Source organism: Geotrypetes seraphini, chromosome 3 (assembly GCF_902459505.1).
Source record: "Geotrypetes seraphini chromosome 3, aGeoSer1.1, whole genome shotgun sequence".
Lineage (NCBI taxonomy): Eukaryota > Metazoa > Chordata > Amphibia > Gymnophiona > Dermophiidae > Geotrypetes > Geotrypetes seraphini.
The window spans coordinates 372285586-372303537 of NC_047086.1; the positions used below are offsets into that span (position 1 = coordinate 372285586).

Here is a 17952-nt window from a genome sequence, read left to right on the forward strand (position 1 = left end):
TTTATTTTTTTTTTCAACTAATCTGCAAGAATATGGACAAAGGGATGGAATCAGATAAAGCTCATCTTGGGTATAAGTCAAGAGCATATATTTCAAATTGTCAGATAGCAATTATTACTTAACTGATATTAATAAACTGGAAAGAAAACTAATTAACTTTAATAAATGGTAAACACCAACTGTCAAAGAGGAAGGGATTATTACAGAAAAACTCAAAAACGGCAAAATTCCCCAACTAATGAATCTACTGGAACAATCAAGATGACTCAAAATAAAAAGGGAGAAATCAGTCCACAAGAGAAAAAAAAATGTATCTAGTTATAGGTGAGCAAAAAGAGATAGCTTGTGCAATGTGGTTGTCCAACTTTTCCAACACCACCCACTTGTGCGGATATTATCCTGCTTGTCAATGGAAGAGAAAATGTTTATATAAAGGAGGCAGGGTTTTTTAGTTTTTTTTTTAAGATAGCATATTTCTAGCTTAAGAAAACACTATGAATGGAGGATTTTAAGGATGTGCAGCAGGTGGTGTGAGATCATGCTATGAGGCGGAGAGAGTATGGATCTCACAAAAAGGTAGCATAGAGGGCAGGGAGGTGTTAAGGATGTGCCATGGTCAGAACAAGATTCTCTGAATTCCTTACCAGTTGTCATAGAGGGTGCAGAAGAAGCCTTGCATCCTTTCCAGCACAGTCTTGTACACAGGAGAGTCATAAAGCTCCAAAAGAGGCTGAGGCAGGCCTGATGAGAGAGAAATGACACATATATATTATGCTCTACAAAATGAAAATAGGTTTTTATTTTTAATTGAAATGTAAAGTACAGTAATACAGTCAATGTACATTTGCCTGCTTAGGGGCTTAAGAATCACAAAAGACTTATATCCTCATAATCTAGTACAGCATCTCTTGACTCAAATCTAACCAAATTTATATATATATATTTTTTAAAATAGGCTGAACTGATCAAATCAAAGTTGGGTAAGAAAAGTGGGTCTGCCACCTGTGATACCACAGGTACTGCCAAGTATTGTCCCTTGAGCTGAATGTGCCTTGACACCACCACTGCCACACGTGGCCCACAAGAGGAACAACACTTAACACCGAGTCAGCGTCCTCTGCCTCAGGAGCAGTCTCATAGTATTAAGTTGTGTGATCCCATAAAGGTTATATAATTTTGAAATTAGCTCATGTGTCAAACCACAAACTAGGCAGGTATCTAGAAAAGCTATTTTTCTCCTTAGGGAAGATTTCAAGTTGTGGTTTTTCTATTTTAGAAACTATTCAGTAGTAGAGAATTAGAATGCTCTTCGTGAGCCTGTTATAAGAGAAAACACCCTCCAGGGATTCAAGACAAGGTTGGACAAGTTCCTGCTGAACCAGAACAAACGCAGGTAGGGCTGGTCTCGGTTAGAGCACAGGTCTTTGAACTGGGAGCCGCCGCGTAAGCGGACTGCTGGGCGCGATGGACCACTGGTTTGACCCAACAGCGGCAATTCTTATGTTAAAATTGTTGTAAAGTATACTGATTTTTCTAAGTTAAATTGCTCCAGCATACCCATCCTCCCACCTCACCTCTTTCCATCAAGGATCCACTGTACTCATATATGTATGTGTATTTTGTTTGCAATTTTTTTAATACTATTTTTGTAATCTGCACAGATGTTAAAGCAATAGGTGGTATATCAAATGTCAAACTTGACCTCTCCTCTTTACCGATTTAGAGGAAAGGACCGTCATTTGCACAGCATCTACTAGATTTATAAACGAATTGCAAAGATCTTGTGCAATATTATCAGAATATAGAGCATCCCCAGAAGTTACTTCTAATGCTGCACACATTTGAGTTGAGAATGGGATTCAGTTTTGCTACCTTGTGGCACACAGCTTATGGAACAAACATCTAAGTGGTTCCTTGAGGAACCCACAGCTGACAGCACAGATTTTTCAGCATAGGGCAACCCACTAAATTTTGTTGCAGGCCAAATATATGAAGATATGTAATTAATAAGCTGACAAATATGAACTAGAAATCAGTAAGGCTCTCTTATATAGCAACTATGAATGACTTAGTACAGCAAGGCTCTCTTATACAGCAACCTATGAATGACTTAGTACAGTGTTTGTTCTCCACAGAACTCTGTTGAATTCTTTGCATGGATATATACTATTACAATTTGCTTTTGTGACCAGGATAGTCAAATTTTGTAGTTTACCTATTTAAAATGTGAAAACACCAAATTTCCACCTTTTTATTCTTACAAAGTCATAAAAAGCAATATATGCATCACAATTAACATGTATTTATATTGAAGTTATAAAAAGATGACCACAGAAGATTTAGAAGTGAGTAGTTTTTTGAGATTTGCGATTATATTGTAAGTCACTTTCACGAATCAGCCCCCAGATGTAATCTCCCATCATGTTCTCATTATATTATCCTTGGTCTCAGTGTTCAAAGTCCAGTATATCCTGATGGAAGCACTTACCTTGCTTCTCCGAGTATGCTCCTTGAATGTCTCAAAATGAGCATCAAGGACATGGACTTTGAGAGACAGCACATCTTATTGTAATTCTGCACCAGATTCTCAACCAACTTCATGTAGTTTTCAGCCTTCTGATGTCCCAGGAAGCCCCGAACCACTGTGACAAAGCCGGCCAAGCCACTTTCTCCTTCCTAGTTAGCTTCTTGGGAAATTCCTTGCACTCCAGGATCTTACCTGTGGTCTGACAAAGACACCAGCTTTGACCTTTGCATCAGACAGATTAAGGAATATGTCTTGAAGGTATATGAAGGCAGATTCCTTATCTAAAGCTCTGACAAATTGTTTCATTAAGATCAATTTAATGTACAGTGGTGGCATCAGCACCTTCTGGAGGTTCAAATGTGGTTCCCATTTGACACTGTCTCCCCACAGCGAACTCTGTGCTGTGGATTGACCTGCCTTTTGTAGTGAGCTTTTGTGCTCTGCTGTCCCAAAGGCAGAGATAGTAGGGAAATTTGGTAAAAACACCTTGGAGACTCATTAGGAATGCCACCATTCTAAAGTCTCCAATGACCTCCCAGCCGTACTCATCATACTTCAAGGTGTCTAGTAAGGTCTTGATGCTGTTATTGTAATCCTCTGAGTTGCACTGAATGAGCCAGTGGAAGAGACAAGTACTTTTTCCCCATTATGGAGCAGCACGGCTTTGATGCTCCTGGATGAGTTGTCAATGAAGAGATGCCACTCTTGAGTTACAGGCGATTCCAATTGCCTCAGACTGGTCACACTATGGCAGAAGCAGAGCCCATCTTGATGGGTAAAAAAGGTGGTAAAAGCTTGGTGACACTACCTCTGATCTTCATTTAAGTTCCACTGCTTGAGACTAGACATCAAAAGCTCGGCATTGTGTTAGACTTGAGAAAAGAAGAATCCTATATAAATTTTAAAAGATGTTTTAAGCCACATTTTTTTTTAAATTGGCTTTCCCAAATTAGAATGGAGTTAGGGACTGTGATCTGGGTTTATATAATGGTTGATTTTGTAATGGACAATTTTTAGCTGTCTGTATAAATTATGGTTCATTGAGATTTGAATGTTTTACTGTTTTGTCACTAGAATGGTTTTTATGGAGATGTAGCTTGTTATAATATTTATGGAAAATAAAATTAACTTTTGTTCTTAATCTTTCCTTTTCTATTTTTAATGGAGTTCTTTTTTTGATGAATGTGATTTATGCATTGTAAACCACTTGGATCCTTTTAGGCCATTATGCGGTATATAAAGTTTTTAATAAACATAAACATTGGACTTGGCGAGACCAAGATCTATGATCATGTTGTTGAGGCCCTTTAGGGTCGGATAGTTTGGGCTTCTCTCATCAGCTGCACCACTGATATTGTAAACTGGATGTACAACGTCTCCCTCACTCTATGACTTGTTGCTCTCTTAGGAAGACAGCTGCTCACTTTCTCTGGGGAGTGGGTATGGGGAGCTTAGGGCAATGTGGCACCAGGGCGATATATGAAAAAAATATCTGGATATGTGATTGAAGATGCATGCTTGCCAGTTCGATGTTTGGAAGGGTGCAGCATGCAGAAGTAGCAGTTGCTCAAGTGGTCAGTGGATTCCCACCAAATTCTTGGGATAGTGAATTTCATGGCTCTTTTCCCCTCTGTATCATCCTGTAGAACAAAATGAAATTGTGGTAATGAAAACAAATTTATTTCACCTATGTGGATGAGATTCTCGCAACATATTTTATATATTTTCAAACACTGAAAATTTTAAAATTTAAATATTAAAAATAATTAAGCATTCTAAGAACTTTTATAGCAGAAAATTCCACCACCCTAGTGAGAAACAAAATCATCTTACCTTCCAGAAATTTTGGGCAGTGTTAGCATGTGAAGTGAGGTGCCCAAGATTTGTCTTGAACTTTTGATCCCCAACAGGCATGCTGAAATAAGCCTTGTAGGCATTGCACATCTTAGCAGATGTTTCTATAAAGTACTTTTTCTCCCTCATCTTCATAAATTGGCTGCATGCATAGCAAAATGCATCTGCTGGATGTTTGCGCCTTAGTAAAAGGGCCCCTAAGTTTACTCAGCTTAGAATTTATTTGGAATGTTTTGCAAAAAAGGTAAATTTCAAAATATCAATGTCCTGGTCACAAAATCAAAGTTTGAGGGGGGAATGAGCCATTTTCTGTACTTTTGTGGCATAGGCAATTTAAAAAAAAGTAAAACTTTGTTACTTAGTGTTATCCATCCTTAGTGCCTTCTAAAACATATACTAGATTCTTATAGGGTCTATCAGGCAACTGACTGGTTTGTGGCATCTGAAACAAATCCTAAATTGTGTTAATACCTTAATTTAGAAAGAGATGCTCTCCTTTTCAGAGTACACAGCACTATATTCTGGTGCATCTGACCCTCATTTACTTTTAGATTTCCCTTTTAAGTCATGGCTCTAACACACAAGCTGTCTTTCAAGGAGATGACAAGTCTGGCACTGTAAGATGGACAGCTCCAGGAAGAAAGTCTGTTACCCAAGATGGCATTCTTCTCCACTTCCAACATATCCAGTGCTCGAGAGAACGGCTCAGCCAGCTTAGTCACCATCTCTGGCATGTACAAATTGTTATGAGTCCTGTAAAGAGAAAAAAGTTTGCTTCATACACCTACTGAATAGGAGATACCCTTTTAAGAGGAGGTTCTTTGGTTTAAGTATGGAGCCTTGAAAGGATGGCATTAGTGAATGTAAGAGAGATTCAATCTGTTTCTTGTATAATTTTCTTCCTTTAGCAAATAGGAAGAAGGAAAAATCATAAACCATGCACTACAGGGGTTCAGCCAGACAGTTTCACCATTTGATTAACAGTCCTTCCTCCAACATCTGAGCACCTGCTAGAGAACTAGTAATATAGTAAATGACGGCAGATAGACCTGAACGGTCCATCCAGTTTGCCCATAAGTTATACACATTAAAAAAATACATGATTAGATTAACGTCTCTTTTTTTGATATTCTGGGCCATAGACTGTAAAGTCTGGTATTATCCTAGGTTTCAAATGCTGAAGTTGCTGTCCAAGCTCACTCCAGCCTATCCAACCATCCCGTTGTTTGCAGGATATCTATTGTAAAGTCTGGCTAGTAACATCTTCATGTTCTACATTAGTGGAGTTCTTATTGATGCCCATCCTACACCGAATCACCATATGTGAAACACAGACCGTGCAGGTCTGTCCAATACCGGCCTTAGTTTTTTAATTTACATCCTTCATTTTCTAATTAGAGATCCTCTTCTTTTATCCCACGCTTTTCTTAAATCCCTACTGTATACAACTCCCACATGATCGCCAGGGGTGGCAGCAAAAGCTAAATAAGATCTCTTCTAGATGTAACACAGCTGTCTTAAAGATCCTTAATTCTTTCTTTAAAGGGTGCAGAGCTCAGGGTAGAACTTTTTTTTTAAACTTCTGTGTAAAGAAACAACCACCCTCTCCCCCCAACAAAAACAATGGAATAGGGAAAGGTGAGGACAATCAGATCACTATTAGAGGCTCTTCTCATCCATCTCACTTATATTGCTTCTCACAACATGGAAGAAACACTGTTGGGGGGTTTATCTTCATTTTGTTCTTTATCAGGCTATAATAATAATTCACACCCCTAGCCTAGAACATTTCTGTTTTCACAATAAATAAACTCCCACAAGAAACTGTAGATAAATAACTCATGTCCTCAACTTCTCTTCCTATCTATCTGGGGGACTAGATGTCCTCTGAAGATAAGCAGTGCATAAAGGTCACAAAAAAGCAAAGCTCCATTTGGAAGACTTACTTACAGTTTAAAAAAGGGAAGGGGAGAGGAAAGTATTGCTAGCATATGGGAAAGCAGAATTTTCCTGCATAAAATACTTTCAAATTTTAATGCCTACATGCTGCTCTAAGATCAGGACTACTTGGACCTAAAAGGGGATATAATTTACTATCTAATTTGACATAGCAGGTTTTAGAAGTCCAAAAGGCTATGTAGGTCAAAATAAAGAAAGTTATATGGACTTCAGGGACTACAGTCAGTTTCAGATAGGCGAAAACATACTTAAGGTCCAATGAGAGGGAAGGACCTATTCACCTTCAAGGAGATAAATTCTAGGAAAAAAATTTAGGATAACTTAGAAAAGAACTTGAGATACACAGCGTATCAAAACGTGATATAATTTGGTACAAGGTACATAAGTCACTGGAAAGCAAAACTGCCACCAAAAATGCATCCTTACAGTCAAGGTACTTACCGTATATATTCGAATATAAGTCGAGACCCCATTTAACCCCCTAAAGGAGGAAAATGGTTGACTTGCATATAATATTCAAGTGCCCTGCCCTGTCAGGCTCTGCCCTGCACTCAGCCCCCTCCCTGCCAGGCACTTCACCCAGCCCCCTTTCCTCCCTCTTGTTAGGCACTGCACCCTTTCCTCCCTCCTCCATCAGGCTCTGCACCCAGCCCCCCTCCCGCCCCTGTCAAGCACTGTAACCAGGCCTCTTCCTTCCGTCCCCTGTCAGGCTCTGCACCCAGCTCCCTTCCCTCCCAACCATCAAGTTCTTCACCCAGTCCCCTTCCTTCCCTCCCTCCTGTAAGACTCTGCACCCAGCCCCTCTCCTCCCAGGCCCTGCACCCTGTCCCCTCCTTGTCCTATCCTCCTACCTCCTCTGCCAATCCCTGGTGGTCCAGAGGTGCAGTGGGCAGGAGCGAGCTTTCCACGCTTCTGCCCCTCTGCTAATCCAGTCAGTGGTGGCTGCCGTGAGACCTGGTTTCTTCTGTTGCTGAGCAGCAATGGTGCTCCTGCTCGGTGCTGAGAATTCGCGGGAGCCAGTCAAGAAGCCACTTAGCGCCCACTGGGTTAGCAGCGGGGCAGGAGCATGGAATACTCGCTCCTGCCCGCTGCACTTCTGGACCCACCAGGGATCGGCAGAGGAGGTAGGGGGACAGGGTGTAGAGCCTGGCGGTGGCCTGCAATAATTCTGGCCCAAATATAAACCGGGCCCCCCCCCCCATTTTGGGGCCAATTTTTGGCCCCAAAATCCTAGTTTATATTTGAGTATATACGGTAAGCCCACAAGAAGCTCAATTTAAGAAGAACTCCATTGAGAAAATATTGATGTTCCATGACAATGTGGATGGCTTGAGAGAGATGTCGCATGAAACAAACACTATTTAAATCTGGTCAAGACTGGCGATAAGCATCAATTACTCCAAGGCAAATGGCTATTCTCCAAATTATAAAGTCTTCACCCCCACTATTTCTTTTCTATTTTACTTACTGTAAACTGAGTCGAGCTTTATTGTTATAGAGATGACATGATCTATAAACTCAAGTTTTAGTTTAATTCTAATAGAGAGTTTAAAGACAGATTTTGAAAGATGCAGAAAACATCCAAGCAAATTTTATGTGGGACAAGAGCAGATATCTAGGAATTTGCCCTCACATTGACTTGAAGAGCTTCTTCGTTTATTAAGGGCTCCTTTTACCAAGCCGCGTTAATGGTTAACACGCATAATAGCGCACGCTAAACTGCCGTCCACGCTAAATGCTAATGCCAGCATTGAGCTGGCATTAGTTCTAGCCATGAAGCCCAGGTTTAGCTCGCGCTAAAAAGCTGCGTGTGCTAAAACCGCTAACGCGGCTTCGTAAAAGGAGCCCTAAATGTATTCATTGTGTTTCAGTACAGGTTTTTTCAACAAAGTTCAAAGTGAGTTACAATATAAAGCACCCACAAACATAAAAATGACTAAATATTAAAACTACTACATACTGATCTGCCCAACCATCTCCCTCTTGACACTTTACTCACCCTCCCAATTCATAAGTCACTGTCATGTGTCTATACCAATAAATAAAACATCCAAAGAGCCAAGTTTTTGCCTTTTTGTGAAATAAACAGTATCTTGATAAAAATCCAAAGGAAAGATTTTTCAAAAACAGAGCAAGATGACTAGAAACAACAGATCTATTCCAAAACTTCTAAATTTAATCTGGAACATTTAACAAAGTACGGAATTACCGTAGGTCTTCTGTACACCCATCCTCCTATATCTCTAGTTTCCAAAACCTTAATAAAACTCAGGTTGGCCATTATTAAGATAGATGTGGTGAAATCCACTGCTTTTTTTTTTTTTTTTTTAATTCTTTATTTAAACACTTTTTGCTGTTTCACTGCTTATTTTAAGCAGCATAAAATAAGTATTACTCTTTGGGATCTTGCCAGGTATGTGTGACCTGGGATGGCTTCTGTTGAGAATTCAATACTGGGCTTCATGAACATACGGTCTCTTCCAGTATGGCAGCTCTTATTTCTTATGTTGAAAAGATATTTCTCATATTGAAAAGATATTGATAGAATATACCATGTCAAAAGAAATGCTATTTCATGGAATGGTTTCCTGCTGGAGGTAGTAGACTATCCTTGTGGTAAGATGACTATCTGAATTCTAGAAAGCTTGGGACAAGTACACAGGTCCTCAAAGAGAAAGAAACGGATAGTAGATGGCATGGATGGACAGACTGGATAAGCCATATGGTCTTTACCTGCCTTCAGTTTTACTACTATTACTACTACTAATCATTTCTATAGCACTACGAGACATATAGTCATGTGAAAAATTTAGGACACCCCATGAAATATATTCATTTCTTTATTAAGAAATATTCACAAATGTTCACATATCGATGTCAAATCTTTTTTTTATTTATCTCTGGAAAAGAAAGTGATGTAATTGTAGGTAAACAACAAATTTTCCTCGATTTACTCATTTAAAAAAATCCACAAAAATGTGTATTCTAACTGAGGAATAAATTAGGACATCCCCACATATCCTCCCACTTAAAGTGGCTCAAATCACACACAGGTGTATGACATCAGGTGCATATGATTAGAACATCATTACTCAGCATTTTGAAGGAAGTTTGCCCTACTTAAACAGACATTTAGTTTAGAAACATAGAAAAATGATGGCAGATAAGGGCCATAGCCCATCAAGTCTGCCCACTCCACAGACCCACCCCCTAAGTCTGCTCTAGAGACGCCCCAAATGACCCATACTTAACTCCACCCTCTCAGGGATCCCACATGACTCATGACTGCTGCAGTCAGAGTTAACACCATGGGGTGAGATCAAAATTGCTGTCTGAGGCCTTCAGAAAGAAGATTGTAGCAGCTTATAAGTCTGGTCAGGGATTTAAAAAGATCTCGAAAGAATTTGACATTAGCCATTTCATGGTCCTGAAACTAGTGTAGAAGTGGAGGACTTTCCAAACAACTGCCAATATGCCCAAATCTGATCGTCCAAGCAAGCTGACCTCCAGAGCAGACTGCAAGATGCTAAAAGAAGTCTCTAAAAACCCTAAAATGTCATCAAGGGATCTATAACAGGCTCTTCCTACTGTTGATGTAAAAATGCATGTCTCTACAATCAGAAAGAGACTGCACAAATTTAACTTGCATGGGAGGTGTGCAAGGAGGAAACCTTTGCTCTCAAGAAACATCAAAACAAGACTGAAGTTTGCCAGAGAGAACACAGACAAACACCAGGACTTCTGGAATAGTGTTCTATAGACAGATGAGTCTAAAATTGACCAGAAAAGAGGACAAATTTGGTTTATACCAAATGCAGCATTCCAGGAAAAGAACCTCATACCAACTGTGAAGCATGTCATGGTTTGGGGATGCTTTGCTTTAGCAGGACCTGGCTAGCTCACCATCACAGAATCCACCATGAATTCTACCATGTATCAGAGGGTGCTTGAGGAATATGTGAGACCATCTGAAAATAAAATTAAAGCTGAAGTGGAACGGGACCCTACAAAACGACAATGACCCCAAACATACCAGTAAATACACCAAGGATTGGCTGAAAACTAAGAAATGGAGAGTCCTGGAGTGGCCGAGTCAAAGCCCTGATCTTAATCCCATTGAGATGCTGGAGGGCAATTTGAAATGGGCTGTACATGCAAGAAACCCCTTCAAACATCTCACAGCTGAAAGAATTCTGCATTGAGGAGTGGGCCAAACTTTCCTCAGACCGATGTCAGAGACTGGTAGATGGCTACAAGTGTCTCACTGCAGTTATTTCAGCCACAGGGAGTAACACTAGCTATTAGGGTGTAAGGTGTCCTAATTTATTCCTCAGGTAGAATACACATTTTTGTGGATATCTTTTGTTTCATGAGTAAATCAAGGAAAATATTTGTTTACCTGCAATTACATCATTTTATTTTCCAGAGATAAATAAAAAAAGATTTGACAATTGATAAATGAACATTTCTTAAGAAAGAACTGAATATTTCATGGGGTGTCCTAATTTTTTCACATGACTGTATGTAGCACTGTACATCAAAACACAGAAGAGACCGTCTCTGCTCAAAAGAGTTTACAATCTAGTCAAGACAGAAAAACTGGACAAGAAGGTACATCAATGCACTGTGCTCAGGTGGGGTAATTATCGAGGGAATGATAAGACTGGTGCTTAGAAGGTAGGTTGGAGTTTGGAATTGAAAGCATCTTCAAAGAAGTGGCTTTGAGTCTGAATTTGAATACTGCTAGAGACGGAGCTTGACGTATAGAGTCTGCAGTTTGTTCCAGGCATATGGTGCAGCAAGGTAGAAGTGGAGTTGGCTGTAGAGAAGGGTACAGAAAAGACTTATCCAATGAGTAGAGTGTCCGGGTGTGTGTGTGGGGAAAGATGAGAGATATTGAAGAACAGTGGAGCAAATACACTCTTAGGTCAGAGGAGTTTAAACTGTATGCAGAAAAGGATAGGTAGTCAATGAAGTGACTTGAGAAGAGTAATGTGGGCAGAGTTTTCTCTGTTTCTATGTAAATGGATAGAAATATTTTGGTCCAGCAAGGCATAAAGATTTAAAAGCAATGCACAGTATTTAAAGCTATAAGATCTTATGGTGGGACTCCTTTCCAAAGGGTGCTTTTGAAGATAGACAGAATTTTAATGCATCTCCCTCTATATTCAGGTCATGTGCACCACAGCTTGGTTGCTGGGGTGAAACAATGGATCTCACACTCTGAGTGCTTAGGGCTGTGTAAGATTCCAACTTTAAATTTTTTTTGTTCAAGTCTAATCTGAATTTTATTAAGGTATTGAAAATTAGAGATATAGGAGGATGTGTGTACAGAAGAACTATTCCTTCACCTCCAATGAAGGTAGATAAAGCAGTTATTTACCTGTAATGGGTGTTATCCAGGGACAGCAAACAGATATTCTTACATGTGGGTGATGTCATCCACGGAGCCCAGTATGGACAATACAAAAGTCAAAGTCTCGAGACTGACTGTACTGCACATGCACTGGTACCTTTCCATCCAATGATGGCTCGCAGGACCATTATTTCAGTAAGAAAAGCTAAAAAGCCAACTAGGGGAAGTGGGAGGGTTGTGAGAATATCTGCCTACTGTCCCCAGATAACACCCATTACAGGTAAGTAACTGTGCTTTAACCAGGACAAACAGGCAGTATATTCTCACATGTGGTACTCCCTAGATGAAACTTAAAAAAGGAGGAGGGAAGTGGCTTTATATAGAGAATAGATTTTGTAAAACTGCTTGACTGAATTGACTATCTTGTCTGGAATAATTCTCTACGCAGTAGTGGGATGTGAAGGTATGAACTGAGGACCAAGTGGCTGCTTTACAGATGTCATCAATGGGAGTGTATTGGAAATGAGCTATTGAAGTTGCTATTGCTCTAACTTTATGTGCTGTGACATGACCTTCTAATGTCAGTCCAGCCCGAGCAAAGCAGAAAGTAATACAGTCCACAAGCCAGGTAGAAGATTGTTCTCTTGGTGACAGAAACTCCCAGTCTGTTAGGATCAAATGACAAGAACAGCTGAGTGGATTTTCTGTGATCCAAGTAATAAGCAAGAGCATGTTTACAGTCTAATGTGTGGAGAACAGCCTCACCAGGGCAAGTGCAGTTTTGGAAGAAGACAGGAAAAACTATAGATTGGTTCAGATGAAATTCTGAGATCTTTGGGAGGAACTTGGGATGAGTGCAAAGAACCATCCTATCATGGTAAAACATTGTATAGGTGGGACTGAGACAAGTGCTTGAAGTTCAATGACTCAATGTGCTACTCAATACTACTTTCCAAGTCTGATGTTTGAGAGATGAAGACACAAATGGCTCAAAGGATGGTTTCATTAGTGTTGAAAGCACAATATTGAGATCCCAAGCAACTGGAGGTTTGATTGGTGGTTTGGTATAAAAAAAGCCTTTCATAAATCTAGAGATCAATAGATGCACAAACAGGAGCCTTTTATCGAGAGGTGTATGAAAAGCACTAATAGCACCAAGAAAACTCTGACTGAAGTGGTCTTAAGGCCAGAGTTGGAAAGATGTAGGAGATGGGAGAGGACTGATGGGAGACGACACGTGTCTGGGTGTAATGATTGTTGGTTACACCAGAGAGTGAAATGAGCCCATTTGAAGTGGTAACCACGCTGCGTGAATAGTTTTCTGAAGCCTTCAATGATAGCTGATACCGAAGAGGATAGTGTAACCACACTGCGTGAATAGTTTTCTGAAGGCTTCAATGATAGCTGAGACTGGAACGGATAGTGTAACCACAACTTCTCACTGAAAGAGAAATCACACTGTGGAAGTCAATGAACGGAGATTGGAATGAAGAAGGCAACCCTTGTTCTTTGTGATCAAGACTGGAAAAAGTTGAAGTGTGATGGATCCCCAAACATTGAGTTGAAGAAAAGACCACCATGGTTGCCTCGGCCACCAAGATGCTATGAGGATCATTGTAACTGGTTCTTGGTAGTGTCTGAACAATGTTTTCCCTATTAAGGGAACTGGAGGGGAAACAGAGAAATTTGTTGGCTTAGTCCAGAAGGAAGGTATTTGACTCCAGGCAAGTGGGAGTATATACCCTGGAACAGAAAACTGGAAGTTTGTGACTATGAGGAGAAGCAAATGATCTATTTCTGGAGTTCCCCAATGGGAAAATATCTGATGAAACACAACTGAGTTGAGGTGTAGGAATCTGCTCAGATTGTCTGCTAGAATGTTTTGTTTTCCTGCTAGATAAACTGCTTTGAGGAATATGCTGAAGGGAATTGCCGAGGACCAAATATGTATCACTTCTTGATGAAGGAGGTGAGATCCTATCCCCGCCCCCCCCTTGCTTGCTCACATACCACATGACTATTTGATTATCTGTTCAGATAATAATAATAACAACAACAGCTTACATACCGCAATACCGTGAAGTTCTATGCGGTTTACAAAGATTAAGCAAAGGTACAAATTGATTGACTTTAAGAGGGGAGGAAGAAAGAGGGTTAATAGGACAGGAAATCCATTTTTGAGGAGAGAGTGATCAATAGAACAAGTTAATCGCTATAGAGGGGAGAGAGAAGAGAGGATCAGTTGTCTAGATACTTTAGGAACAGGTGTGTTTTCAGACGTTTCCTAAATTCCTCATAAGTAGTGGGCGAAAGCAATTGTTCTAGGTCTTTACCCCATGATGCTGCTTGGTGCGAGAGAAGATGTTCATGGTGTTTTTTCAGTTTACAACCTCTCACTGGGGGGGAAATGAAGTTGGAATGTGAGCTTCTCTTGTGTCTGTTGGCTGAGAAGATGAAAAGGTCAGTTATATATTTAGGGGCAAGTCCGTGTAGTGCTTTGAAGCAGAAGCAGGCAAATTTAAACTTTACGCGCACCTCCATTGGCAGCCAATGCAGCTGCCGGTAGTAGGGTGTCACGTGGTCAAACTTCCTCAGCCCAAAGATCAGTTTGACCGCTGCATTTTGCATCAATTGTAAACGCTGCATGTTCTTTTGGGAAATTGCTAAATAGGCGATGTTACAGTAGTCAAGTAGACTCAGTACGAGGGATTGGACTAGGGTTCTGAATGCCGCTGTATCGAAATAAGCTTTAATGGATCTGAGTTTCCAGAGAGTGAAAAATCCCTTTCTGATCAAGGAGTCCACCTGGTCTCTCATGGTTAGGCACTGATCCAAAGTTACACCTAGTATCTTTATGGTAGGTTGGATAGGGTAATTAAGATTATTGATACATAGTGGTGATTTGTGTCAAGCGGATGTTTCGAAGCAACAAAGAAAGTTGTCTTTTCTGAATTAAGTTTGAGCCTAAAGGCTGTCATCCAGTGCTCCATCACGTTTATGGCTTCTGAAGCTTTAGGAATAGTTTCAGAGATAGAATTAATGAATGGGATGATGATCGTAAAATCATCTGCATAACTAAATAGTTTTATCCCTAACTGGATTAGCTGCGTGCCTAGTGAGGACATGTAGACATTAAAGAGCAATGGAGATAGCTGAGACCCTTGTGGCACACCGGATGGATTGCTCCAGGTATCTGAAAGTTCATAATTAAAACGTACTTGATAAGTGCGGGACATAAGGAAGCCACGGAACCAATTCAGCACCTCGTCCCTGATACCAATGGCGTCTAGGCATTGCAGCAGTTTCCCGTGGTCTACTAGATCAAAGGCAGAACTCATATCGAATTGCATAACCAGGGCATTAAGGCCCTTACTAAACAGTAGGCGCAGATTGTCTAAAATAGCAGCAATTACTGTCTCAGTACTGAATAACGGTCTAAAACTGGATTGAGTTTCATGTAAGAGAGAGAACTGATCCAGATAATCCATCAGTTGGGTGTGTACCAATCCCTCCATAATTTTTTACAATAAACGGAATATGTACTACTTGACTGAGAAGGCAATCTTGAAAGGTATGAATGGAACTGCAGACTGCTCGCAATTCAAGGAGACTAATGTGGAGAGATTTCTGTTGAAGACTCCAATTGCTTTGAGCATATAGGCCACTGAGATGGGCTCCCTACCCAAACATGGAAGCATATGTTGTAAATATTTTCTAATGAGGCAGAATGTGGAAGAGAAGGCTTTGAGAGATTGGTCGGTTGTAACCACAACTGAAGTGACTAACAAATTATTGAGGTCACTTGCAACCTCTGGGATATTAGCTGTAAGGCTTGAGACCATTGAGATTCCCTGCGATATAGACAGGCAAATAGAGTTAAAATGAATTGTTGATGCCATGTGACCTGAAGACACATCATTTGATGCATTGGAGAGCAGACATCCGTGGCAGATTTGAACCAGGGTGTCCAGTCTCTGTTGTGGTTAAGAATGTTCAAACTTACATTGTGTCCAGAAGGGATCCAATAAACACCAGGGTGTGTCGATTGGAGATGGGATTTCTGGTAATTGATTGCAAATCCCAGGAACCTTAGGAGTCACATTGTTGAGAGTTAGGTGAGCTGCTTGAGGTATCTGTGCCCTGATCAACCAGTCTACCAGGTAAGGGAACACATGAAAGCCTTAAGAGCGGAGTGTTGCAGCCCTTACAACTAAACATTTTATGAACACCCTAGGTGCTGAAGCCAGGCCAAAAAGAAGCACCTTGTATTGGAAGTGGTGTGTGCCTACTTGAAAGCGAAGGTATTTCCTGTGGGCTAGGAGGATGGAAATGTGTGTAGACCTCCAAGATCTAGAGAGCAAAGCTATTCCAACAGTGGCAATCAGATTCCCAATAAAATCATTCTGAACTTTTCCTTCACCAATATTAGTTGAGAGAACAGAGGCCTCCAGGCTTTTTCGGTATGAGGAAATACTTGGAGTAGACCCCTCAGCCCCTCTCCCATAGAGGAACTAGTTCTATTGCACTGAGTTGGAGAAGGGCTGAGAGCTCCTGGTGAAGGTGGTTTGTCTGCTGGGAGTTGAAAACGGCGGATGGTTTGGGGAGTGTTTTTTTGTAGATGAATAGTAATGTCTCACAATTTGAAGGACCCAGTTGTCTGATGTAATGAGAGTCCAATGTTGATGAAAATTAATGAGAAAACCCTGACAGGAAGTGACTAGGGAAGAGGCTGTATACTGGCTAGGCTCTCTAGTATCAAATCAAAAAGACTGCTAGAGTTTGGGTCTTTTGAGGTCTTTGCGCTGGAGGCCTGGATGAGGTAGATGATGGTACATATCTTCGTTAAGAGCAATATGATGAGAGCTTGGGATCACAAAGGTGCTTTGTAGTCTGAGCTTTGGAAGATTTGGATGCAAATAATGTTGTCATGGATTGCTTATGCCTAGTGATCTTTTGGTAGCTTCTCTATTTTCTTCCCAAACAGCTCATCTCCTAAGCAGGGAATGCTAGTCGTTCTTGAACATTAGCATCTAAATTGGATACTCACAGCCACGTTTGCCTCCTCAAGGTGACAGATAATGCAGATGCTCTTGAGGTGACATCAAAAGGTGTCAAACACTGACCTAGCCATAAATTTTCTTGTTTCCAGGTCATTTGTGATATGTAGGAAAAACACTGTAGTTGGTCATTTGGAAGATATTGTTCAAATTGTGCAAGTTGCTGAATTAATGACTTCATATAAAAAGTCATAAAAATTATAGCTCAAAATCCTGCTGGTGAGCACTGAGTTTTGAAAAAGCCTCTGACTGAATTTGTCTAAGGTTCTTCCTTCCCTACCTGGAGGGGTGCTTGCATAAGTTCTAGAGCTGCTAGCTTTTTTAAAAAAAATTTTAAGGCAGACTACCAGGAGTGACCGATGCTGGAGCTGTGGTTTGTCAAAAACCAGACATGATTGTATGCTATATAAAGGAGTCTATTCTATCTTTCTTAGTGCTTCCCAATTCTTAAGCATAGTCTCCTTCATCAGGTTATGAAAGGGGAGCTTTACACAATCTTTTGTATTTGATTATAGTCTTGGCCACTGCAGGATTTTCAAATGAAAAGCCCTGAAATTAAAAAACAATGTAACATACGGCACTAGATTATTCTTTCCTTACAAACATGGAGTCTTCCTCCTTTAACTCACCCCCTTCAACATTCTTTCTCCGCTCATCTTCCCTCCAAATATGTCAACTTATTCCCCATCTCTTCAGCTATGAGATTCACCCACATGGACTTTGATCCCCCCTCTCCATCAGTTCATCTCCCACCACATGGTTCCTTATATGCTGTCTCTCTAGCTCATCACCCATTGCATGGACTCTTACCCCTTCTCTTTCAGTTCTTTTCTGTACCCCACTTTCTCTAGCTCATCTTTCCATACAAATAAGTCCCATTATTCCACTCCCGCCCTCCTGCTTATTTCTCCCTCATATCTTCTTAGCCTCTTCTCCAGCAAGTCTCTTCCCCAAACACTGCCTCTCCAGCACTTACCCCAGAGGTGAAGGTAGCTCACCCAGTGCAAATCATTCTTCTTGCATCATGGAGCTCTATTCAAAATGTAATTCTATGCTACACAGGTACTTTAAATCATTTACTATTTTTCAAGTCTTACGAGTACAGTATAAGACTTCAGAACCATGCAGGGAGACAATGGCACCAACTGTTTCTAAATCAGTGGTTCCCAATCCTGTCCTGAAGGACCACCAGCCAGTCA

At 40.6% G+C, this 17952-nt stretch overlaps 1 protein-coding gene across 2 annotated transcripts in view; it reads right to left on the reverse strand.

Annotated features, from left to right (window-relative positions):
- The window catches only part of XPO5 (exportin 5), a 149803-nt gene that overhangs the window by 36835 nt on the left and 95016 nt on the right, over positions 1-17952 (reverse strand). For both annotated transcript variants that reach the window (XM_033936609.1, XM_033936608.1), the window contains 2 exons: positions 5034-5134; positions 645-741 (listed from right to left, as the gene is read on the reverse strand). In XM_033936609.1, the coding sequence (XP_033792500.1) occupies positions 645-741; positions 5034-5134 (198 nt within the window). The remainder of the gene's footprint in view (positions 1-644; positions 742-5033; positions 5135-17952) is intronic.